Source organism: Cetorhinus maximus, chromosome 34 (genome assembly GCF_964194155.1).
Source record: "Cetorhinus maximus chromosome 34, sCetMax3.hap1.1, whole genome shotgun sequence".
NCBI lineage: Eukaryota > Metazoa > Chordata > Chondrichthyes > Lamniformes > Cetorhinidae > Cetorhinus > Cetorhinus maximus.
In genome coordinates, this window is record NC_135912.1 from 3,305,369 (window position 1) to 3,329,772 (window position 24,404).

The 24,404-nt window shown below is 45.6% G+C and overlaps 1 protein-coding gene across 1 annotated transcript; it reads right to left on the reverse strand.

The window, feature by feature from the left end:
• Window positions 1-11,039: 11,039 nt before the first annotated feature.
• Window positions 11,040-20,074, reverse strand: LOC144671690 (transmembrane protein 272-like). Its single transcript, XM_078533708.1, has 5 exons — window positions 19,838-20,074; window positions 18,174-18,277; window positions 14,238-14,288; window positions 13,275-13,478; window positions 11,040-11,498 (listed from the first exon to the last, which is right to left on the reverse strand). The coding sequence occupies exons 2-5, from the start codon at window positions 18,247-18,249 to the stop codon at window positions 11,302-11,304; spliced, it is 528 nt and encodes a 175-aa protein (XP_078389834.1). The 5' UTR covers window positions 18,250-18,277; window positions 19,838-20,074; the 3' UTR covers window positions 11,040-11,301.
• Window positions 20,075-24,404: the final 4,330 nt, after the last annotated feature.

The window sequence follows — 24,404 nt, forward strand, 5'->3', positions numbered from 1 at the left end:
GTGGGGTGGAAAGACTGACAAGGTATTAGTTGTAGATTTAAAAATAATGGAAATAGGTGGGTAAATCCTCTTCACCATGGACGTCCAATCCCTCTACACCTCTATCCCCCACCAGGATGGTCTGAGGGCCCTCAGCTTCTTCCTTGAACAGAGGCCCGAACAATCCCCATCCACCACTACTCCCCTCCGTCTGGCTGAACTTGTTCTCACACTGAACAATTTCTCCTTTAACTCCTCTTACTTCCTCCAAATAAAAGGTGTGGCTATGGGTACCCGCATGGGCCCCAGCTATGCCTGTCTCTTTATGGGGTATGTGGAACATTCCTTGTTCCAGTTCTACTCCGGCCCCCTCCCACAACTCTTTCTCTGGTACATCGATGATTACTTCGGTGCGGCTTCATGCTCTCGTCTGGACTTGGAAAAATTTATTAATTTTGCTTCCAATCTCCACCCCTCCATCATTTTCACATGGTCCATCTCTGACACTTCCCTTCCCTTCCTTGACCTCTCTGTCTCAATTTCTGATGATAGACTGTCCACCAATATCCATTACAAGCCTACCGACTCCCACAGCTACCTCGACTACAGCTCCTCACACCCCGCCTCCTGTAAGGACTCCGTCCCATTCTCTCAGTTCCTTCGCCTCCGTCGCATCTGTTCTGATGACGCTACCTTCAAAAACAGTTCCTCTGACATGTCCTCCTTCTTCCTGAACCGAGGTTTTCCACCCACGGTCGTTGACAGGGCTCTCAACCGTGTCCGGCCCATCTCCCGCGCATCCGCCCTCACGCCTTCTCCTCCCTCCCAGAAACATGATAGGGTCCCCCTTGTCCTCACTTATTACCCCACCAGCCTCTGCATTCAAAGGATCATCCTCCGCCATTTCCGCCAACTCCAGCATAATGCCACCACCAAACACATCTTCCCTTCACCCCCCTGGAGGCATTCCGTAGGGATCGTTCCCTCCGGGACACCCTGGTCCACTCCTCCATCACCCCCTACTCCTCAACCCCCACCTATGGCACCTCCCTATGCCCACGCAGAAGATGCAACACCTGCCCCTTCACTTCCTTTCTCCTCACCATCCAAGGGCCCAAACACTCCTTTCAAGTGAAGCAGCATTTCACTTGCATTTCCCCTAACTTAGTCTACTGTATTCGTTGCTCCCAATGCGGTCTCCTCTACATTGGAGAGACCAAATGCAAACTGGGCGACCGCTTTGCAGAACACCTGTGGTCTGTCCGCAAGAAAGACCCAAACCTCCCTGTCACTTGCCATTTTAACACTCCACCCTGCTCTCTTGCCCACATGTCTGTCCTTGGCTTGCTGCATTGTTCCAGTGAAGCCCAACGCAAACTGGAGGAACAGCACCCCATCTTCCAACTAGGCACTTTACAGCCTTCCGGGCTGAATATTGAATTCAACAACTTTAGATCTTAAACTCCCTCCCCCTATCCCCACCCCGTTTCTTCCCCCTCCCTTTTGTTTTTTTCAATAATTTATATAGATTTTTCTTTTCCCACCTATTTCCATTATTTTTAAATCTACAACTAAAACCTTGTTAGTCTTTCCACCCCACCCCCACTAGAGCTGTACCTTGAGTGTCCTGCCATCCATTCTTAATTAGCACATTTTCTTAGATAATATCACCACCTTCAACACCTCTTTGATCCTTTTGTCTGTGACATCTTTTGATTATCTGCTCCTATCACTGCTTGCTTGTCCCCACAACCACCCCACTCTCAACTTCTCTGTCCCCGCCCCCCACCTTAAACCAGCTTATATTTCACCCCTCTCCTAACTATACTCAGTTCTGCTGAAGGGTCATGAGGACTCGAAACGTCGACTCTTTTCTTCTCCTCCGATGCTGCCAGACCTGCTGAGTTTTTCCAGGTAATTCTGTTTTTGTTATCCATATAGTGATGCTGGTTGAAGGATAAATATTGGGCCAGGATGCCAGGGAGAACTCTCTTTGAAATACTGGCACAGGATCTTTAACATCCACCTGAGAGAGTAGGAGAGGCCTTCAGTTTTACAGATTCTGAAGAGTCATATTGGGCTCCAAACATTAAATCTGTTCTTCTCTCCCCCACAGATGCTGCCAGACCTGCTGAGTTTTTCCAGCTCTTCCTGTTTTTAACCTCAGTTTAACGTCTGGTCCAAAAGACAGCACCTCTGACGGTGCAGCACTCCCTCAGTACCACACAGGCAGTGTTAGCTTTGATATTGTGCTGCATCAGAAGGGGCATTGTGGGTTCAAAGAAGAGCAAGAGAGTTCTGGTCTTCTGGCCAATATTTATCCCTCAATCAACATCACAAAAAACGCTTTCCTGGTCACTGTCACATTGGTGTTTGTGGGAGCTTACGTCGTATAAATTAGCTGCTGTTTTTCTTACCGTTATAACAGTGACTACACTTCAAAAGTGAATTGGCTGTAAAGCACTTTGAGATGTCCTGGGGTTGTGAAAGGTACTATAGAAATGCAAGACACCCCTTTTGTCTCTCCCCTGCCATTTCGCTTTCTCTGACATGCTCTCACCTGTTTTTCAAGTTTGTTCGCCCCCTGTTTGCTGTCTTTATCTCATCTGTAATCTGAGTCTTTAATATTTTGCTTTGCTCTCTAGTTCTCTCTCTCCCTTCTCTTCTCTCCCACTCATTCTTATCCAATTTTTGAACCAAGGGTATGGTCTCCATCCCAAATGTTTTCCTTTTGGACTTAACATGTTCTCCTCATGCCTAACTGTGAAGGGCCTTGGGCTGTTTTCTAGAAAATGTGATGTAGCCAACTGTAGTAATCTGATGTGTAATATACTTTTAAGACGAATGCTGTAATGAAAGATCACATTAACTTAGTATCCAATAGCAGAGTAGCGCGGGCTACCTCTGTCTTGAGCTAGAGTCTGAAGTGTAAAGGCAGAGTTTTGAGTTGTAAGCACACAAGTGTGGCCCCTGAGTTCCTTTTGTAAATGAACAGAATGTGTTTATTCTAAGAACGATCTGTTGATCTTCTATGTCTTTGGTACCAGCTCGGTCACCCTGAAACAAGCGTGCAGCCCCGATTCTTAAGTCCCCAACAAACCCGGGTTTAGGATCCGACAAACTGGCGACGAGAGTAAAAAAAATAGCAAGAAAAAAACACACGAGAGGACGAGAAAAAGCAAGAACGATCGAAGGAAATCGAGAGAGCCGAAATCGGGCGGTACCTCACACGGTAACCATAAGTAAGGAAAAAATCTCCGTCCTGATCATCGAGGCAATCCCCTCAGAGCCCTGCCGCAATTTGGAAGAGTTGAACCCTTGGACCCCAGCCTCCGACGATCGGTCTCATTGTGTTCTTCTTCCAGGCGACCGGCATTGCCGGGGAGGAGAAGAAGCGCGCGATCCTCTTATCCCGCGTGTGGGAGTAAGACACGTGGAGTAAGTCGAAATTTGTTGGTGCCTCAGATTCGAAAATGGCTTAGCGAGCCTCGTAAAGAATCATTACCGGCCAAAGCCTTTGGTGACGACGCAACAGTTCAAATATAACTCAAGGAATTGAGCCACGGGGGAAACAGTTGCTTGTTACGTGGCAAGTCTGAAACAATTAACAGAATATTGTGAGTTTGGTACATCTATCAAAGGTATGCTTAGAGATCATTTGATGTGCGGTATAAATGACGTTGCGATTCAGAAGAGATTACTGCCTGAAACAAATTTGGATTTTCAGAAGGCGTTGGAAATTGTTCTGGCAATGGAATGTGCAGTGTGGGACTCTAAAGACATACAGGGAGTGCAAAATGGCACTGTCCTCTACAATGGGCAGGGAGCCACAGCCAAAAAAGAGTGCAAAAGTACAAGGCTTTGCTCAGAAGGTGGGAAGCAGCCACCGCTATCAGACAAATAAAAAGCAGCGAAAATGTGGCATAATGGCAACAGAGGTGGAAGCAGACAACCTTGTAATGAACCACAGTTTAAAAAGATCGAATGTTTTTTTTTCTGTCATTGGGACGGTCACCTCATGAGACATTGTAAAGATAGAATCAGGCAGACTTTCAAACAAAAGCAAAAACCCAGTGAGATCCTACAGTGTTGAAAAGCCTGAAGTATTAGATTCAGATATATATTTGTTGTATAATTTAAAGGTGGGAAGAACAGAACCTATCTATGTAACCATGAGAGTGAATGAGAGGCCTATCAGAATGGAGGTGGACACAGGAGCATCCACTGCGTTGATAGGTGAGCATGCTTTTAAATACCTGAATCATGGAGAACGTAAACCAAATTTGGAAGAAACAAATTTGGAAGATGCCAAATTGAAAACTTACAGGGAAGAGAACATACAAGTCAAGGGCATATGTAAAGTCACAGTACACTATGGAGGTCAAACAGTGAAATTACTCTTGATGGTGGGAGGAGGTGAGTGACCTAGTCTCCTTGGATGAAACTGGATGAAAGAAATTAAATTGGAATGGGCTGAAATCTTTCAACTGAGAACTAATGGGCTATCAGAGCTACTACAAAAATATGCCTCAGTCTTCAAGGACGAACTTGGAAAGATTGAGGGGCTATAAGCAAAAATTCATGTAGATTCAGAGGCAACACCCAGATTCGTGAAGGCAAGACCAGTGTCTTTTTGCAATGTGGAAAAAGATAGACGCCGAACTGGACAGATTAGACAAAAATGGGAGTGAAACAACGAGCGCAGTTTTCTGAATGGGCAGCACCAATTGTACCTGATCTCAAACCTGACCAAAGCGTTCGAATTTGTGGAGACCACAAATCAACAGTCAATAAGTTGGCCAGATACCCCATACCCAAAATTGAAGACTTATATGCTAAACTGGCGGGTGGAACTGCCTACACAAAGCTTGATATAAGTCTTGCTTATCAACAATTGGAATTAGAGAGGGCCTCCCTGAAGTTTGTCACCATTAATACACAAAAAGGGTTGGACCAATACACCCATTTACCTTTCGGCCTATCTTCAGCTTGCGCCATATTTCAAAGAACGATTGAAAATTTACTATGGGGACTGCCCCACATGTTGCAGATTATTTAGATGACGTCCTAGTGACTGGACTCACTGAAAAGGAACATTTGGTAAACTTGGATGAAGTTTTGAAACGTTTCTCGCAGGTGGGGGTGCGTCTGAAAAAAGGAAAGTGCACATTCCAAGCGAAAGAGGTAACCTACCGAGGTCACAAGGTAGATTCACAAGGCCTACGCCCAGTTGAGGAAAAAGTGAAAGCCATTAGAGAGGCACCAGCACCAAAGAATACATCCAAACTCAAATCATTCTTGGAGATGATCAATTACTATGGATACTTCTTGCCTAATTTGTTCGACAACTGGCACCCCTGTATTACTTGCTCAAGAGAAACTGACAACGGTCTTTACAAGCACAGCAGACAGAAGCTTTCACAAAAGTGAAATAGTTAATTAGAATGGTTAATCATCCACCCTACCATTACATTTTGACCTGAAGAAAGGGTTGGTGTTAACTTGTGACACATCTCCCCATGGAGTGGGAGCAGTGCTTTCCCATCAAATGGATGATGGATCAGAACGACCGATAGGATATGTATCAAGAACACTCAATACATCAGAAGAGGTACTCAAAGAACAAAGAACAAAGAAAAGTACAGCACAGGAACAGGCCCTTCGGCCCTCCAAGCCTGCGCCGATCATATTGCCCGTCAACTAAAACATTTTGCACTTCCGGGGTCCGTATCCCTCTATTCCCATCCTATTCATGTATTTGTCAAACTGCCTCTTAAACACCACTATTGTACCTGCTTCCACCACCTCCTCTGGCAGCGAATTCCAGACACTCACTACCCTCTGCGTAAAAAACTTGCCCTGCACATCTCCTCTATAATTTTCTCCTCTCACCTTAAATCTATGTCCCCTAATAATTGACTCTTCCACCCTGGGAAAATGCTTCTGACTATCTACTCTGTCCATGCCACTCATAATTTTGTAAACTTCTATCAAGACGCCCCTCAATCTCCGTCGCTCTAGTGAGAACAATCCGAGTTTCTCCAACCTCTCCTCATAGCTAATAACCTCCAGACCAGGCAGCATCCTGGTAAACATCCTCTGCACCCTCTCCAACACCTCCCTATCCTTCTGGTAATGTGGCAACCAGAATTGCAAGCAATATTCCAAGTGTGGCCTAACCAAGGTTCTATACAGCTGCAGCATGACTTCCCAGCTTTTATACTCAATACCCCTGCCAATGAAGGCAAGCATGCCATATGCCTTCCTGACTACCTTATCCATCTGCGTTGCCACTTTCAGTGACCTGTGGACCTGTACACCCAGAGCCCTCTGTCCGTCAATGCACTTAAGGGTTCTGCCAAACTCACAGGTAGAAAAAGAAGGCCTGTCAATCATTTTTGGCGTTTAAGAAATTTCACCAGTATGTATATGGTCGTCATTTTTTACTATCTTATTGGGCCACAAGCCCTTGCTGGTGTTGCTCAGCAAAGACAAGGCAACAAAAACAGAAAATGCTGGAAAAACTCAGCAGGTCCAGCAGCATCGGTGGAGAGAAAAACAGAGTTAACGTTTCGAGTCCGTATGATTTTGTTCCTCCAAAAGGACGAAAGCCATTGTTGTCTGAACTTCACAGTACAGGAATATCCTGAATGAAGTCCATAGCACGCAGCTATCTGTGGTGGCCTGGCATGGATGGAAAATTGAGAACTTAGTGAGAAGTTGTGTGCAGTGCCAGCAAGTGCAAAAGTTACCTTCAACAGATCCGTTACACCCTTGGGAGTGGCCAGGAAGGCCATGGGTATGAGTACACATTGACTATGTGGGCTCTTTTATGGGAACAATGTTTCTACATAACGTCGATGCTCACTCAAAATGGATGGACATCTGTAAAGTGAAGTCGCCAACATCCTCTGCTACAATTGACAAGCCATGACAAAGTTTCGCAATCAACGGACTACCCGAAGTGGCCGTGTCAGACAATGGAACGGTATTTACGAATGCTGAGTTTCACCGATTGATCAGCCTCAATGGTATTACTCGTGTAAAAACTTCACTGCGCCACCCTTCTTCAAACGGACTGGCCGAGGCTGCGATTCAGATGTTCAAGTCTGGGGTCGAAGGAATTGTCTGGAGATTCTATAGCGACTAAACTAGCAAGTTTTCTCATACGACAACAGGTGACACACCTGCGGAATTGTTGATGAAGCGCCGTCTCCGATCGAGATTGAGCCTAGCTATGCCAAACTTGGTGGGGGGGGAAGGTGGAAAGGAGTCAAGGAAATCAAAAAAACTGGACATGACTAGCACAGTCGTGACAGGACATTTAATGCAGGAGGGAAGGTATATGTAAAGAATTTTAGAGAAGGATCAACATGGTTGTTTGGTGAAATAAGTAACTGGATCTCTTTCCTACCATGTGAAAGCGGAAGATCGAGTCATACGGAGACATGTGGATCATATAAGAGGAGAAACAAAATACCCAGAAATTATTCCACCAGTGCTCGTGACTTAGTCAACGTCTCCTGTTGGAAGAACTTGACTGAATACAGGTGTGTCTGGAGGGTCGACTGTACCTGAAAGAGTCGAGGAAACTGATTTGCAGGTACCTACTGAAGAGCCAGATGCTCAGACTACTCCAGTGAAGGAGGTTCCCGATAAAACATCAGAAGCTGTCGAGCTGAGACTTTCTACACACATAAGGAAACCCCCAGAAAGGCCGACTTTGTAAATGATTTGTCTGAAAAATTTGATATTTTGAAAAACCGAAAATGTATTTCTGAGTAAAGGGGGAGGGATGTAGTAATCTGATGTGTAATATACCTTTAAGACGAATGCTGTAATGAAAGATCACATGATCTTGGCATCCAATAGCAGAGTAGCGTGGGCTACCTCTGTAGTCTGAAGTCTTGAGCTGGAGTCAGAAGTGTAAAGACAGAGTTTTGAGTTGTGAGCACATAAGTGTAGCTGCTGAGTTCCTTTTGTAAATAAACAGAATGTGTTTATTCTAAGAACCATCTACTGATCTTCTATGTCTTTGGTACCAATTCGGTCACCCTGAAACAAGCGTGCAACCTGGATCCTTAAGTCCCAACGAACCAGGGTATAGGATCCAACACTGATCAAATCAGTTCCATCTGTGAACCCTCCAGGATTGGTCTGGAGTCTCCAGGAATTTCCAAGACACTGCTGTGCAATCCTGGAGAATAATCATCGGGACATTAAAGAGATGGTTCTTTCTGTCATTTCCTTTGAATGTTTCTCTTTACTAGGTATGAAAATATTGAAAATGAGGTGGGGAGGGGGCGGTGGGGGGGATGCAGAAAGAGGCTGTTTGGCTGATGGTTAAGCATCATCTAGTTGGGTAATGAGCTTTATTGTTTTCCGATTGGTGTCAGAAGGAAGTGCATCACAAGGATGGATGTGTTGGCCGACTAATGGCTGGAGTATGGGGACAAGTCATGTGATGAAGCCTCCAGGAATACATTTAATCACAGTTGGCAGCCCTATTTGCGAACCAGAAGTTCAGAACTAATACGCTGCAGCTGTTTAGTCTCAACAAATTTGCAAGGGTAAGTAGGGGATTTAATGCACGACAGTTTGTGATTACAAGAGAATTGTTTCGTGCTTATAAAAAGGGAAAATCAGGGGTAGGTGATAATGTAGTGGTATTGTCACTGGCATAGTAATTCAGAGACCCAGGGTAATACTCTGGGGGACTCAGGTTTGAATCCTACCACGGCAGCTGGTGAAATTTGCATTCGACGAAAAGGGAAAATCACAGACTCTGTTTTTAAGAGGTGTTTTCTCTGCCCCCACCACCTCCCTTCTCCACCAAAATAAATTTCACCGCTGCATTTGTCAAACTTTCTAAGCCTGAAATGCGATTAGGGACAGAATGTGCAACATTGTTTGGACAGCACCTAACAGTAAAAGGTGAAAGTGTCAGGCGTGATACTTTTGTGGATCTGTCAAAAATGGCAAGCCCATCATCACTGGAAAGCAAGCTACAGAGCCACTGAGTGACTTAAATTTGAGACAGCAGTTTATGGGAGGGCCTTCGATTAACATGCCATCTCCTTCACTCAAGGAAAACTGCTGGGCTCCTTGCACGCAAAGTAGAGCACAGCCACTAGAGCCTTCATAGTCAAACTGATAGAAACTAGGAGCAGGAGTAGGCCATTCGGCCCTTCGAGCCTGCTCCACCATTCCTTATGATCATCCAACTCAATAGCCTGCTCCCGCTTTCTCCCCATACCCATTGATCCCTTTACCCCCAAGAGCTATATCTAACTCCTCCTTGAAAACATACAATGTTTTGGTCTCAACTACTTTCTGTGGTAACGAATTCCACAGGCTCACCACTCTCTGGGTGAAGCCTTCTGATCTGCCACGTTCTAGAACAAGCAACCTCTTCCCCAGCAGAGTGTGTCGATGACAGTTCCAATCCCATTGCACTATCTGATGGCCTGTAATGACCATATTGAAATGACTGTAATATTCATTGATTGTATTGAAGCACCTCGCGATCCATGTGTAAAACTTGAACCCGATCGCACTTTTTGTGATGGCGATTTGGAAATGATTTGTAATGTTCTTCCAGATATTTTATGAATAAAGTATATTTTTCAGGAAAAAAAAATCTAGGCCATAAGAAGCTGGTGGAATTTCAGAATAGCTTCTAGAAAGACATGTGATGGATTCAACTTGCAGCTTAGCCTGCAGAGTCTTATGAGACCGTATTCAGCTGATGCTGACGTGTTGAAGGCTGTATTGTCTAACGCTACCCAACTTAAAAATGGAGAGAAGATAGATAAATGAAGGAGTGAGTGATGCGCTGACTCCAAGCTTGTTTTGCAAAGGATGTAGAGCTGTAGAAGGAAGCCTGACATTGTGGTTCCTCTAATGTTCCCAACATATCATACACTAAAAGACCAGATAGGCCACATGGGCTTTTAACTTTTTAATCAATTTTAATCTATGACAATATTGTTTGGATCAAGGCTGCTGCACTAAAGTGCAAGAGGACAGTTCTACTCTTGCTCGTAAGGACTTACCCTTTTTTAAGTTTCTAGAATTTCAGCGGCACAGTGAACTCATTACCTCCTATTGTCTTATAGTCATAACCTAAGACTGTCTTGTTTAATCTGGACATTGAATAATAAGCCCAAGTGTGGTGGAGGCAAATTCAATCATGGCTTTCAAATGATAGCTATCCGAAGAGAAAAAAAAATAGCCAGGCTACAGGGAAAAGGCAGAGCAATGGGACTAGCTGAGTGGTTCTTGCAGAGAGAAAGGATGGTCAGGAATGGCCGAACGGTTGCAGCACAGAAAGGGGCCATTGCATGGCGGTGGTGGCGTAGTGGTATTGTCACCAGATTAGTATTCTAGCAACCCAGTTAATTTTCTGGGGATCTGGGTTCAAATCCCACCCATGGCAGGTGGTAAAATTTGAATCTAATAAAACTCTGGAGTTCGAAGTCTAATGATGGCCATTTTGTTGTAAAAAAAGAAACATCTGGGTCACTCATGCCCTTTAGGGAAGGAAATCCGCTGTCCCTACCCGGTTTGGCCTACATGTGACTCCAGACCCACAGCAATGTGGGTTGACTCTTAAAAAATGCCCTCTGAACAAGGGCAATTAGGGATGGACAATAAATGCTGGCCTAGCCAGTGATGCCCACATCCCATGAATGAATTTTTAAAAAAAAATTCCCACCCTGAGCCCTTTATCTTACAGCGGATAAAACTTCAGTTAAACATGCCGACATGGACTCCTCCCAAAACAGAAGCTACATTTGCAACAAGTCAAGCATAACGGAGGTTTCATCAGGTAGAAGCAGCAAAAATTAACTGGAGTCATGGCTCAGCAAGAAAGCCATCAAATAGAAGTCAGCGAGCTTGAAGGATACAAATTCTAGCTGCCCTGAAGTCCTCATTTTTTAAAACCAGGCATGCACCTGATTCTCGGTGCAGTGTGATTTGCCTGGGGAATCCTTTACTGAAGGGTGAGGACTGGTCAGTTATTAAGATACTGCACAGAAATATCACACAGACATATCTGAAAGGTTTGCAAAAAACACAATTTACTGCTTTCAGAATTGCATGCAAATAAGATGCAGTTTACTTCCACAAGTGAAGGATAAGGCTGCACAGAAACAACATGAAGGTGCCTTTTTTTGTTTTGTTAAACTATCCAAAACATACACAGCTAACCAGATCGAACCAAATTAATCCATCCACCGAAGCCAGGCTTAATTGGCAATGAGTTGATGCAAATTTCTCATCTTAAGACGGGACGAGGAATTTCATTCATTCAAGTGTTCAACCATCTCTCTGCCCAATCCGCAAAATTCCACCTGAAACGCGAACAGAAAATCCTAGAAAGATCATAAGCGCGAGGACAATATAACTGGCAGTGGTGACCGAGAAGGCAAAAAGGTACAAGGTCTTATCACAGTAACGAGGAGAAGCTTTGTCAGTATAATCCGGCTCGTAGATGCTGTAGATCCAAACGCTTCCTAGAAAAGAAGAGAAATGGTAACGTTTGATATTTACTCCCCAACGCCTTCAGTACTAAGGGCCAGAGGTCACATCTCCCACAAACGGTCGAATTTTCTGCAACGTCTTTCAGGATCGGATTTACAACACCTTCTATCTCAGAATGAGAGATCACTCCCAAGTGTCTTTACCCACACTCTTCATCAAGTTTGCAATATTTGGGTTAGTTGGGTGTGCACTACAGAACTGGATTTGGTGAGGATCATCAGCCATTAAAGAGGTAAAACAAAAAAGAGGGAAATGCCTCAATAGGTTTTTTTTTAAAAGACATTACAAGTGATAATTTGGACACTTTGTGGCTGGTTAATGTAGTTAACAGTATGTGTAGACAGGCAACAGAACAACTCATTGGGAAAATCTCCTCTCCTACCAACAAAACAACGTTAGTATGATGGCCGATTTTAGATTCTACTTCAGGATATAAGGCTACTTAATCTCGGAAGGAGAATTAATTACCAATAAATAAAACTGCAAACAAAACTGGAGATTTTCTTCAATGATTTCCCCCAACCTGGGAAGGCTACAAGATTAGCTTCCCAACTCTTACACACATTGAACATGTTTAAGTACGGTTACTTTGGCCTAGGCTTTCTACTTCTTCTGTTTGAGACTGAAATGCAATCATGTACTAAAGGTCCTACCTGGCTTGCCGTAGTCATGTAACCTCTTGCCATGAGGCATAGGCTGGGGCAGCCATGTTACATTCAGCTCTAATAAAGACATTGTACTAGAAGCACTGTATTCTTTGAGCTTGTAACATGGTGTCAGAAGTGGAGCCAAGATTGATTTTGCCTCTTCCTTGATCATTAGTAGATCTGGGATTAGTGGAGGCAGGGGATACTCTTGGCCTCTAGGAGATACTCTCAGCCTCTAGGGGATACAATGCCATATTACAGCCAAATAGAGAAAGAACCAGTTTATGTATTAAGTACTGGGTCAATTGAGAGCAGTTCAAATTGTTCCACCTAAAAATGGTTGCAATGGAGGTCTTACTTTACCATGGGAGCTCGGTTTTAGCCATATTATATGCACTACAACTAATTTCCGGACTCAGACAATGTGGCAGAGTAGAGACATGGACCCCAAGCAACCTCAAATCCTGCCAATCTGGTCCTTCAATCCCAATTGACTGTTTCATCTGCATTGATCTGCTATGTTGGTTTCTACTGTGAAGCCTGGAGGCCCAGGGAAACTGGGGAGAGACTTACCATTGCAGTGCTAATTAACCAAACACCCAAAATCTGTAAAGTACTGAAATATGGATTTATATGTTTCGTTCCCATTCCAGATTACACATATGCAGGAATGAGCTGATCAGGGAAAAAGGCCCAAGGGAATTCTGAACACAGGTAAACACATGCAACTTGGTGCATTCTAAATAATCTGGTTCATTTTAATAAATTTTACAACACAAGTACCAGGCCGAGGAAGGGTCGGTGCTTAAGGCTACAAGCCAACAACGGAACCAACGAATTTTTGGTGGGCAGAGGATCCTTCGGGAAGAGGGCTTACATTTCCTTTGAGCACACATGAGTAAGGCAACAGGAGACCACCTGATGTATATTTTCCCCTCGTCATGTTGCTCACTGCAGTTGAAAGTAGGGGGGGTCTCTTACAGGCAACCGAAGAGGAAAGCACAAGACTGCAAGGCGTGAAGAAATGAGTAGAGGAGCTGCCCTTAGGCAGATCTCTACTGACTACAACACAAAGTTTCATCAATCAAAAATAAAACTTACCTGTTATAAACCAGATGATGGAGAACAGTGATACCAATCTTTCACAAACTCGGCCAACCTTACGTAAGTTCAAAATATTACTCTCATCATTTGGGGCACATGGAATCAGGGATATCATCAGGAAGAAGAGTGTAAAGCTCCCAGAAACAATCAGATAAATCGGGATCAAGTATTGCTCGGTACAAGAATTCAAATAGACAGTGCCTACAAAATGGGGTGGGGGTGGGGGGGGAAAGAAACAGGGAAAAATGTTAGTCAAAGGGACTAGTGCAAGCCAAGCACGTTTCACACTGCTGGAAATGGCTCAGAAGTCATAGGATCGGGAGTCAACTATCCAGTATTCTCCCCAAGTCTGGTTCTCCATATTGCTGGGTTCCCTTAGCTAACAGAAAGGTAGAAATCCCAGTTGTGAAAGCTCCCATAGCCCCAGAATTCACAGCCTTTGAGGGCAGTGGCAGTGGGGGGGGGGGGGGGAGAAGGGATAGAGTTCCAACTGCACTTGAGAAAGAAAGAGAAGTTCTTCCCAATTTCCTGGATGACCTAGCCTGACTCTAATTGAGATTGCCCCAATGTCTTCCATTCTCCTAGCGTAACTGCTTCGAGCTGCCCAGTTGAATCCTTAGCATTTTTAAAGCGTGTCTGAACTAAATCAGATTGCTCCACAATCATACAAAATAAGGAGTTACTGGAGCTTCTTTCATTCATTCATTTGGCTACTCCAAAATGAATGGACCTAATCCTTAAATTTTAAGCAAAATGTTGCAGTTAGTATTGAGGCTGGGGGACAGGACTCTGAAGATGCTTAGTCACATTGAATAAAGCAACAAGCCACAGCTAGATAACGTTTCATCTAACCGACCAACATGAGTGGCATCAGTATTTGCCAAAACAAATAGCGAAGCATAACCTAGGCGAGCAGCTTTTAAGTTGAGGTACCAACATTCTTTTCAATAGAAATCTCACCAAAAGCGATGTAGGCAATTCCCAAAATCAACATCAAAATTTTCAAGCACACTGAAAAAGAATTAAAAAAAAAAATTAATATGCTACATTTGAATGTATTCTGTTCCAAAACAATATGCTACCAGAGGCTGTTCAGCTCATTGTGTCAGCCCTTTGAGCTATCCAATTAGTCCCATTTTCCAGACCTGAAAACATTCAAAAAGGAAGGGGTAAAAGATATTAATGATTCTGCTGCCACCCTTTCAGGCGGTGCAGTCAAAATAACAACCTGCTGTGTAGAAATCTCATCGCTGGTTCCTTTGCTCTCTGCTCACAGCTTTTGCAGACCTGGCAAGATACTTCAAGTGAGTGGGAACTTGGCTACTTTGGTCCAGTATGTAGGTTCTGCCTGAAGGCTTGTTGTTTTGGCTCATTCTTCACCCTAGATGTTTTTAATGGCACTTTTTGTCAGTGGCCTGCCATTGCCTTCCAATCGGCTGGAATGAGAATCGAACCCATACTGTTGGTATTATTGTGAATCACATGCTAGTGTTACAGCCGGTCCCTGGGCGAGGTTCCCCCAGTTTGTTATGATCCCGGACGAGATAGCCAAAATGGTTAACTGCCCAAACGGGACCCCAATTTTGTTATGCTCCCGGGTGAGGAGGGATGAACCGGCTCCCCTTCTTTATTCAACCCCGCCCCCCCAGTTGGTCGCAAGGAGGTTAATTTAAAAGGGGTCCCTTCCCTTGTGGATATCTTTTCCAAGTCCAAATGTATCTTTGTTTTAGGAGGAGCCAATTTAACCAGGCTTTCCTAAGTCAAAGAAAGAGCAAGTTTATTAGTTACTAGAAACCCGAGAAAGAATAATAAAAATGAAACTCACATACACACAGATCAAAAATGAGAAGTTGAATCCAAAAATAAAAGTTAAAAAAGATATACAAATCAGTCTTTGGCTTGTCTGCAAACATTGCAGCCGATTCCGGCGGAGCTGACTTTGGCAGTTTAGCAGTTGGTTTAGAGACACTTGGTTCTGCAGGTTAGCTGAAGAAGTTGTCCTATTTCCTTTTTTCATTGTGGCTTTGCTGACTTTCCCCCAGTAACAGAGCGAGAGGAAAGAGCCTTTACCTACAAGCAGTAAAGGGGTACCTAGTAGATCTTCTGCTGTGACTTTCACTAGCTCACACTAGCACGCCAGACTAGAACACACAGATCAGGTCTGCAGCTAGCTTCTTAACCCATTTCCTCATGTATCCCTGGAAGGGAAAAAACAAACATGTCTTTCGCCCAGAGTCTGTTTTATTTCAACTCGGATCATTTTCACATTCTGAGATATAACTCAACAGGATATGGTTTCTGCTGAGATGTGCTAATCTTGTCTCCACAACCACAGGAGATTAAAGTTCAGTCTTTTGCATTTCACCTCTTCCTTTCAAGTGTCTCTGTCTGAAGTAGGCCTTGACACCTTTTTAGGTGCAATATTCGATGTTCTCTCTGGACCAGCCAGTCAAATATAATCCACATAGGAAGTTCCCAGCAAGTGGTGACTTTACATTCTCAGCCAGCTTTTGCTCAGTGCCTTTGCTTGTGTGTCTTTTGAAAAAAACACATGCCTTCCTTAAAAAGTTCAATCTGCCCATAAGTAATTTGGGGCTGTAATCTACTGTCATGACACTAGCCATCTAACCAACTGAGCTAACAAGTGGAAGCAATTCGTTAAGAGTTTAAACTAGACACAGAAGCCAAGAAAGATGAGGAATTTAGGTGATCTTGCATTGGCCTTTGAAATGCGAGTGGTATTAACTGAATGTCAAGGAGAAAACACAATCTTCAATCTGCTGATTGAAGAGAATTTCACAACAGGCCCCTTAATAATGGATCATGGACCAAGGGCAGGATTTTCCCCTTGGAGGCGGGAATATGGCGCCGCAGGTTCAGTCCAGGGTCTGGAATCCACCTCTGTTGCCAGCTTGCTGGGAAGCGGGTTATTCCAGGGGATACGGGCCAATTCTGGAGCGGGCAGGTGAGAAGGTCAACGTCCATCCATTCTCAAATACATCGGCCTGGACCTTCTGATGGAAGCAGCAGCAGACGTTGATCTGTGTCGGGAGGGCCTCAAAACTATTTCAAAGTCTAAATGCATTTCCCCTTCACCCATCTACTCCTGCTGCCTCCCGCACCTCCAAACCCTACCCCACTCAACCCAACTCCACCCACCCACCCACCCCTTCTTGACTGGTAATGTAGCTGCTCTCAAGAGTCAATCCAGCTTTTAATGCGTTTATAAATACTTACACAGTTGTTCTCAATATTTATAGACACAAAAAGCTGGGTTGCATCCAAAGAGCATATTCATCCCCCAAATAAATAATTTGACCTCAGAAGAGCGAATCTCAGCACATGTCTAAACTGAAAAACAAAAAGGAGCAATTGAAAGTACAGAATTGGAAATTGGCTGTACTTACCCTACTGAAGACATATTTAACATTTATTCTATGTTTTGGACTCATTTCCTGACTTGTCCCACATTTGACCTTTTATTGGGCAGTTCGCCAATTGGCAGAAGCAAACGATTTGGTGGATGCGTTGTTTAACGGGGAGTTAAATTGCAGAGTTCTCATGACTCAACGAGACGAAAGTCACGCTGCAGTGGCTCATAATTTTCTGATGGGGGTGGAGTCGGGGGGTGGTGGTGGAAAAAGTTAAGTAAAACCATTTTTAGCTTACCACTGAAAATTTTTTCACTCTCCATGCAGCTCTGATTGAACACGATAGCCTTGCTGAAAAGGAGAGAACCTTCCTGGGACAGGCTCTGAATGAGCCCAGCGCCATGTAAGCGAACCTGTGAATAGGAGAGGGTCAGTTCCGGGCCTGGGCTCTGCTCCACCTTCGGGGCAATTGGGGAGGGTGGAAGTGGGGGCGGGACTTCCACTCCCCACAATAGCCCTTCATTCTGTTTGAGTTTAGGAGTGTTTCATCGCTTCAGGCTTGTGAGTCAAACCAAGCACTCATGTCGGTTATTTCAGTGGAGTGCTTATTAGGAGCTGGTATGTCAAAAGTTGAGTGTGGACCAAGAGCAAACTAACTGAAAATACAAAGCTCCGCGTGTACCAGGCTTGTGCCCTCAGCGTCCTTCCTTTACAGGAGCGAGGCCACTTGTGCAAGCCAAGGGAAAGAAGCTGGACAGCCTCCATCTCCACTGCCTCAATCGGACGAATATTGGGCATCCCCTGGCGAGAGGGTGCCAGAGATGGAACTGCACCAGGCGTGCAGGGATCACCAGCGTGTTTGCCCTCTTGGGTCAGTGGCGACACCGATGGCTGGGTCACGAGAGCGGAATGGGCGACGGCTGCATTTCCCCCAAAGGCCCGCTGAATGGTGAGCTTGCGATGGGCGCGAGGCCGAGCAGGTCACCCCGCCTCGCCTGGTGATACAAGGGTGCCTGCAAGCGAGACGTCAGGCCGGGATCGGAGTTGGCACACCTGCTGACCGGAGGAGTGTCCGGAGACAGTCAGGCAGGGAGGGCGTGGAAAAAGCAGAGGGGGAAAAAGAAACGACCAGACGGCGGAACAGAGAGTCCACCGGAAGGACAAAGATTCCAGTCGGCCTCGGGCCAACACCTGTACCAGCTGTTGCGAAGACCGCCACTCACAAATCAGCCTCGGCATCACAACGGACAACGTTCAATCCAGAAGTAATACGCACCCTGGGCACAGTCTGTCGTCTCCAGAGACCGACCCAGGTGCCATCGTCATCATCATGATCGCATTTTTTTAAGAGCACTTGTGCTTTATAGTCAAGTAAGAAAGGCTGAAATACAACGCACAAAATTGGGAGTTGGGGTACTTGGCCCACGTCCGATATGGCAGCCGCATTTCACGGTGAGTCTGTTTGTCTGTTGAATATACTGTCCCGAGATCAGTTCGTCGGACTTCAAGAAGGCTTAAATAGTACCTGATCGCACTGTCAGAGCTGGAGTCCCTTCAACAGTCCGAAGGAGCGGAGTGTCCCAGTTACTTTCGGGCTCCATGTCATCAGCCACTCTCTATCCAGTGCACCTAGAATTGGGAGAGGTGTATCCACATCAACAGGAAACAGTCACCCGCCTTATTCTGATCCAACTAACTCAGTCACAGTTACGAATCTTACCTCTCGGGTCATTTTGCTTGGACCCTTGGCCAAGTGTAAGGCCACACATGGAGCACCCACTGTTTTCGGCTACTTACACTCAAAAGCACCAAAAATTCCTGGTTTTCTTGACTGACACATCGGCTCCTGACATAATGTGACCCAGTCAGATCTTTTGAGGATCACCTTTCCAAGTTGGATTGGGAAGAACATCAAATAATGTTGCTTGACCTGCAATCCTTAACATTGCTGGAAATTTGAACCATGAGTAGCATTTGCTCTTTGCAACAGCAATATTTCAGCATCTTATCTCACAAATGTAGACTCTTGTCCAACCACAGACATTACTTTTGCAGGAAGCCACAAAGAACTAGATGTTGACAAAGGCGCTGCCTTTCAGCTGTAATACATGAACTTGTTCTGCCAATAAAGGCTGACTCATAGAAAGCTTACGGCACAGGAAGAGGCCACATGGCCACCCACTTTTCAGTATTTTGGTCCGTAGCCCTTGCAGGTTACGGCACTTCAGGTGCACAACCAGACATCTTGAGGGTTTCTGCCCCTACCCTCTCTGACCCTCTCCCCTGAACTGAACTTTCACCTCAGCTCCACACTCCGTCCATTTCCCTTACTGCCCAAAAACCTATTGATCCCAGCTCATGGACATAACGCTCAACTGAGCTCCCGCAGCCTTCCAGGAATAAAGATGCTCTGAGTCACAACAGTTACCAGCCTCACGTTTTTTTTTTCACATATAACATATATAAAAAAAAACATTCTGCTTTTCCATTCTTCCCCCACAAATGGATGATTTCACTCTTCCCCACATTAAATTTGTGATAGTTTGGGGTATAAAGTTATGCGCCGGCAATTGGATCTACCATTGGATTACCAAAAGGTAATTTAAAACACAGAAGAACATAAGGAACAGGATCAGGAGAAGACCATTTGGCCCCTTGAGCCTGTACTGCCATTCAGCAAGATCATGTCTGATCTCAAACCTCGCCCACTTTTTTTTGCAAAGATGCCAAAGAAGAAGGAACCTATTTTGAATTGGGATTCCGGATGATTAATTTGGAAGATTCGGGTTGCAGGTTAAAGGATAGTTCAGCTCCCCCATCCCCGACCTTTAAAATCGCCATAGCAGCTAGTGTAACACTAAAGCCCAGGATGTCTTTTCAAGCATTTTTAAATATTAAAACGGCACTGTCTTAAAACTAAAGTTGCTAACAACGTGACAAAAGTCATCTGACACGGTGGGGGGACATTTACAGACGTTAGTCACGGAGGAGAAAGAGAGCAAAAAATAAATTGGGAAGCAGAACCGTTGGCTTAAGTGTTGCAACAGGAGCTAAGGTCATGTGATTACATCATGGGTTCCTCAATCCTAGTTTATATTAAGCGCCAGTAAATTTACAAATACGTTTCCTCGCCACTCTGAAGCGGCCCGGTTGACACACACACGGGAGGCCAGGTCTGGCCGAGGTTACCTGCAGCAGCCAGCACGGGATGGTCTGGAGTTTAAAAAGGAATCCCGCAGAACAGAATGGAGGCAGGCAGCGAAAGTTCCTCCTTTGCTCCTTCAGTGGGGGCGGGCGGTTGCTTTGTGGGCCGAAAGGAACTGAGTGGGTGGGGGGGGGGTGGTAGGAGAAAAAAGGAAAAGAAACTGAACGACAGTTCCGAGGGTGCTTTAACTCGGCTGTTCCTCCTCCTCCTCCTCCCGCCACAGCTGTGAGCAGGGCAAATTGTGCATGAAAAACCTTCAGACCCGGAAGTGGTTCAGCTGAGCTGGCCAAATTGATTCCAGACACCCACTGGGGCCGGGGCGGGGGCGGGGGGTGGGGGTGGGGTGAGCGGTTCGACATTTTTTTTCACCTCCCCCCAAAAAAAGTTGTGGAAACTGTAGGAAAATAAGGCTAAAATAATTAATATAAAAGCAAAGAACTGCAGATGCTGGAAATCCAAAACAAAAACAGAAACAGAAATACCTGGAAAAACTCAGCAGGTCCGGCAGCATCGGCGGAGGAGAGCACAGTTGACGTTTCGAGTCCTCACGACCCTTCAACAGAACTAAGTAAAAATAGGAAAGGGATGAAATATAAACTGGTTTAAGGGGGGGGGGGGGCGTGTTCAGACAAGAAGAGCTAGGTAAAGGGCCAGTGATAGGTGAAGATAACCAAAAGATGTCTTCAACACCTCTTTGTTCTTTTGTCTGTGACATCCTTTGGTTATCTCCACCTATCACTGGCCCCTTACCTAGCTCTTCTTGTCCCAACACCGCCCCCACCCCCCCCACCACCCCCCACCCCTTAAACCATCTTATATTTCACCCCTTTCCTATTTTTACTTAGTTCTGTTGAAGGGTCATGAGGACTTGAAACGCCAACTGCGCTCCTCTCCGCCGATGCTGCCAGACCTGCTGAGCTTTTCCAGGGGAAAAAAGATCAAAAAGGCTAAAAGCTGGGGATAAAACAATGAATAAAATGGAAATAAATTTTAAAAATAATAATAATGAAAATAAGTGGAAAATAAATAAATTAAACAATTAAAAAATAAAAATGAATAAGTAAAAAAGGTGGGGTGGTCAGAAAGGGGTGGGGATGGGGGAGGGAGTTCATGATCTAAAATTGTTGAACTCAATATTCAGTCTGGAAGGCTGTAAAGTGCCTAGTCGGAAGATGAGGTGCTGTTCCTCCAGTTTGCGTTGAGCTTCACTGGAACATTGCAGCAGGCCAAGGACGGACATGTGAGCAAGAGAGCAGGGTGGAGTGTTGAAATGGCAAGCGACAGGGAGGTCTGGGTCATGCTTGCGGACAGACCGAAGGTGTTCCGCAAAGCGGTCACCCAGTCTGTGTTTGGTCTCTCCAATGTAGAGGAAACCGCATTGGGAGCAGCGAATGCACTAGACTAAACAGAGGGAAGTGCAAGTGAAATGCTGCTTCACTTGAAAGGAGTGTTTGGGCCCTTGGACGGTGAGGAGAGGGTAAGTAAAGGGGCAGGTGTTGCACCTTCTGCGGTTGGATGGGAAGGTGCCGTGGAAGGGGGTTGAGGTGTTGGGGGTGATGGAGGAGTGGACCAGGATGTCCCAGAGGGAACGGTTCCTGAGGAATGCCAACAGTGGGGGTGAAGAGAAGATGTGTTTGGTGGTGACATCATGCTGGGGCAAAATTTTCCCCCCATTGGGGGGGAAGTCCAGGAGCGGGCGTGAGCAGGCACGCCTCCGATCGGCACCCCCCAATTCCCAAGCGGGGGAGATGGGCCGGACACGGTTGAGGGCCCTGTCAACCACCGTGGGTGGGAAACCTCGGTTAAGGAAGAGGGAGGAAGGAAGACATGTCAGAGGCACTGTTTTGGAAAGTGGCATCATCGGGACAGATATGACGGAGGTGAAGGAACTGAGAGAATGGGGGTCTGACAGCGTCTGTAGAGAAAGAAACAGAGTTGATATTTCAAGTCCGTTTGACTATTCTTCAGAGCTTTCTTCTCCATTTAGTTAATCAAAAGCTTGATTGTGCATCAAGTAGATGATTATAGTTCACGGTTCACCTCGTCTATATAAAAGGACACTTCCAATTTTTTTTCAAGGCCAAATTAAAGTTTAATCTTTGCACTTAATCGGTTTACAGCACACAGGTACCTGCTAGAGAAGCAAAGGTGTGTTTTAGAATTTACCTGGATTGGTTGTGGGGGTCATTTGGATTTTCTGGCAGCCTAACTTCACCTGCTTTTCCCTCCCTTCATTATATCACCATACAGGCCAGCATTGAACTGGACTCTTCAGAGGGCAGTTAAGAGTGGGGCCTGGAGTCACATGTGGGTCAGACCCACCTCCTTCCCTAAACAGGCATTAGTGAACCAGATTTGTTCTTACAACAATTGATGATAGTTGTCATGGTCACCATCACTCAATTCCAGATTTATTAACGGAATTCAAATTCTACCAACTGCTGTGGTGGGATTTGAGCCCATGTTCCTAGAGTATTGGCCTGGGTCTCTAGGTTACTAATCCAGCAGCATTACCACCTCACCAGCATCTCCCCTTGTGATAAGCGTCCAATAAACTATATTGGAGAGGAGTGGGTGAGGCGTTGGGGGCGAGGGTGGGTGGTGCCATTTCTTTAATGGGCCAATATTGGCTGTGCCAGGGTCATCAAGTTAAACATTATAAGAAGGATGAGTTGCATTTCATTTTGCAACTGCAGGGTGCTGCAAAGCACTTTACAACGAATGATTTTTTTTTAAAGTGTGGTCAATGTTGTCATGTAGAAAATGCCAATTTGCACACAGCAAGCTCCCACAAACAGCAACGTGATAACCACCAGAAAATCTGCTTGTGGGAATTTGGTTGAGGGATAAATATTGTGCAGGACACTGGGGAGAACTCCCCTGCTCTGCTTTGAATTTTAAAAAATTCATTCATGGGATGTGGGCATCGCTGGCTAGGCCAGCATTTATTGCCCATCCCTAATTGCCCCTTGAGAAGGTGGTGGTGAGCTGCTGCCTTCTTGAGCCGCTGCAGTCCCTGTGGTGTAGGTACACCCACAGCGCTATTAGGGAGGGAGTTCCAGGATTTTGACCCAGCGACTGTGAAGGAACGGCCGATATATTTCCAAGTCAGGATGGTGAGTGGCTTGGAGGGGAACTTCCAGGTGGTGGTGTTCCCATGTGTCTGCTGCCCTTGTCCTAGATGGTAGTGGTCATGGGTTTGAAAGGTGCTGTCGAAGGCGCCTCGGTGAGTTTCTGCAGTGCATCATGTAGATGGTACACACACTGCTGCTACTGTGCATCGGTGGTGGAGGGAGTGAATGTTTGTGGATGGCGTGCCAATCAAGCGGGGCTGCTTTGTCCTGGATGGACTGAAATACTGGCACAAGGTCTTTTACATCCACCTGAGAGGGAGGACGAGGCCTCCAGTGTGTCACTATCTGAAAGACTGCTCCTCTAACAGTGCAGCACTGCCTCAGTATAGCATTGGGAGTGTCAGCTAATGATAATCGTACCACAGCAGAAGGTTACCAGTTCAATGAAGAGCAGGAGAGTTCTCCCTTGCGTCCTGGCCAATATTTATCTCTCAGTCCACATCACAAAAACTGCTTATAATGGTCCTTATCAAAACTGCTTATATGGTCCTTATTGCTGTATGTAAATTGGCTGCTGCATTTCCTACATTATAACAGTGGCTGCACTTCAGAAGTATTTAGTTGGCTGTAAAGCACTCTGGGATGTCCTGTGGTTGTGAAAGGTGACATCCTGTGGTTGTGAAAGGTGCTATAGAAATGCAAGTCTTTTTTCTTATCCGAAATCTCACTTTACTTTCTCTGGCCTCTCTGTCTCTCTCTCTCTCTTCCTAAAGTGTTTACGAATTAAATTTTAAAAAATTTCTGAAAATTAAAAACATGTCCCATCTCATGTGACCCAGGGGACACGTTTCATTCAATTTTTATTCCATTTATTTGTTTTTTTTTTCTAAAGCGCTTCAATCTCCCTGAGGCAGCTCCGTGCCTCAGGGAGATTGAAGTATTTGCGCGTGAAAGAGCGCTGGGCCCGACTCTCCCTCCTCCCCCTGCCCACACAGGTAGCGCGCCACCGCTCGCGTATTACGCTGGGCGAGCCTTAATTGGCCCGCCCGCGTGAAATGGCGGTGTGGAGCCGATTGCGGGCGGTAGTCAGCTCTGCCCGCTCCTGCTGAGCCCGCCCGACACGGGAAAAATTCAGGCCCAAGCTACAGAAGGAGGAATCAGCAAAGTTGGCCAAACGCTTAGTTAAAAAGGTAGGTTTTAAGGACTGTCTTAAAGGCGGAGAGAGAGAGAGAGAGAGAGAGAGGCAGAGAGGTTTGGGGGGGTGAATTCCAAAGCTCAGGCAGCCAAGGCGCCGCTGCTAATGTTGGAGCCGTGGAAATCAGGGATGCTCAACAGGCCAGAATCGGAGGAGCGCAGAGATCCTGAAGGCCTGGGGGGCTGGTGGAGACGACACATACAGAGAGGGGTAGTCCACGGAGTGATTTGGAAACAAGGATGAGGATTTCAAAATTGAGGCACTGTTGGACAGGGGGACAGT

What these genes read in the sequence shown, in the direction of transcription:
- LOC144671690 (XM_078533708.1), bottom strand. Translation starts at nt 18,249, where the DNA reads ATGGAGCCCGAAAGTAACTGGGACACTCCGCTCCTTCGGACTGTTGAA. An exon ending in AGCTCTGACAGTGCGATCAG is followed by an intron (nt 14,289 to 18,173) that starts GTACTATTTAAG and finishes ATTCTTTTTCAG; the next exon opens with TGTGCTTGAAAATTTTGATG. An exon ending in CATCATCTGGTTTATAACAG is followed by an intron (nt 11,499 to 13,274) that starts GTAAGTTTTATT and finishes CTTCTTTTCTAG; the next exon opens with GAAGCGTTTGGATCTACAGC.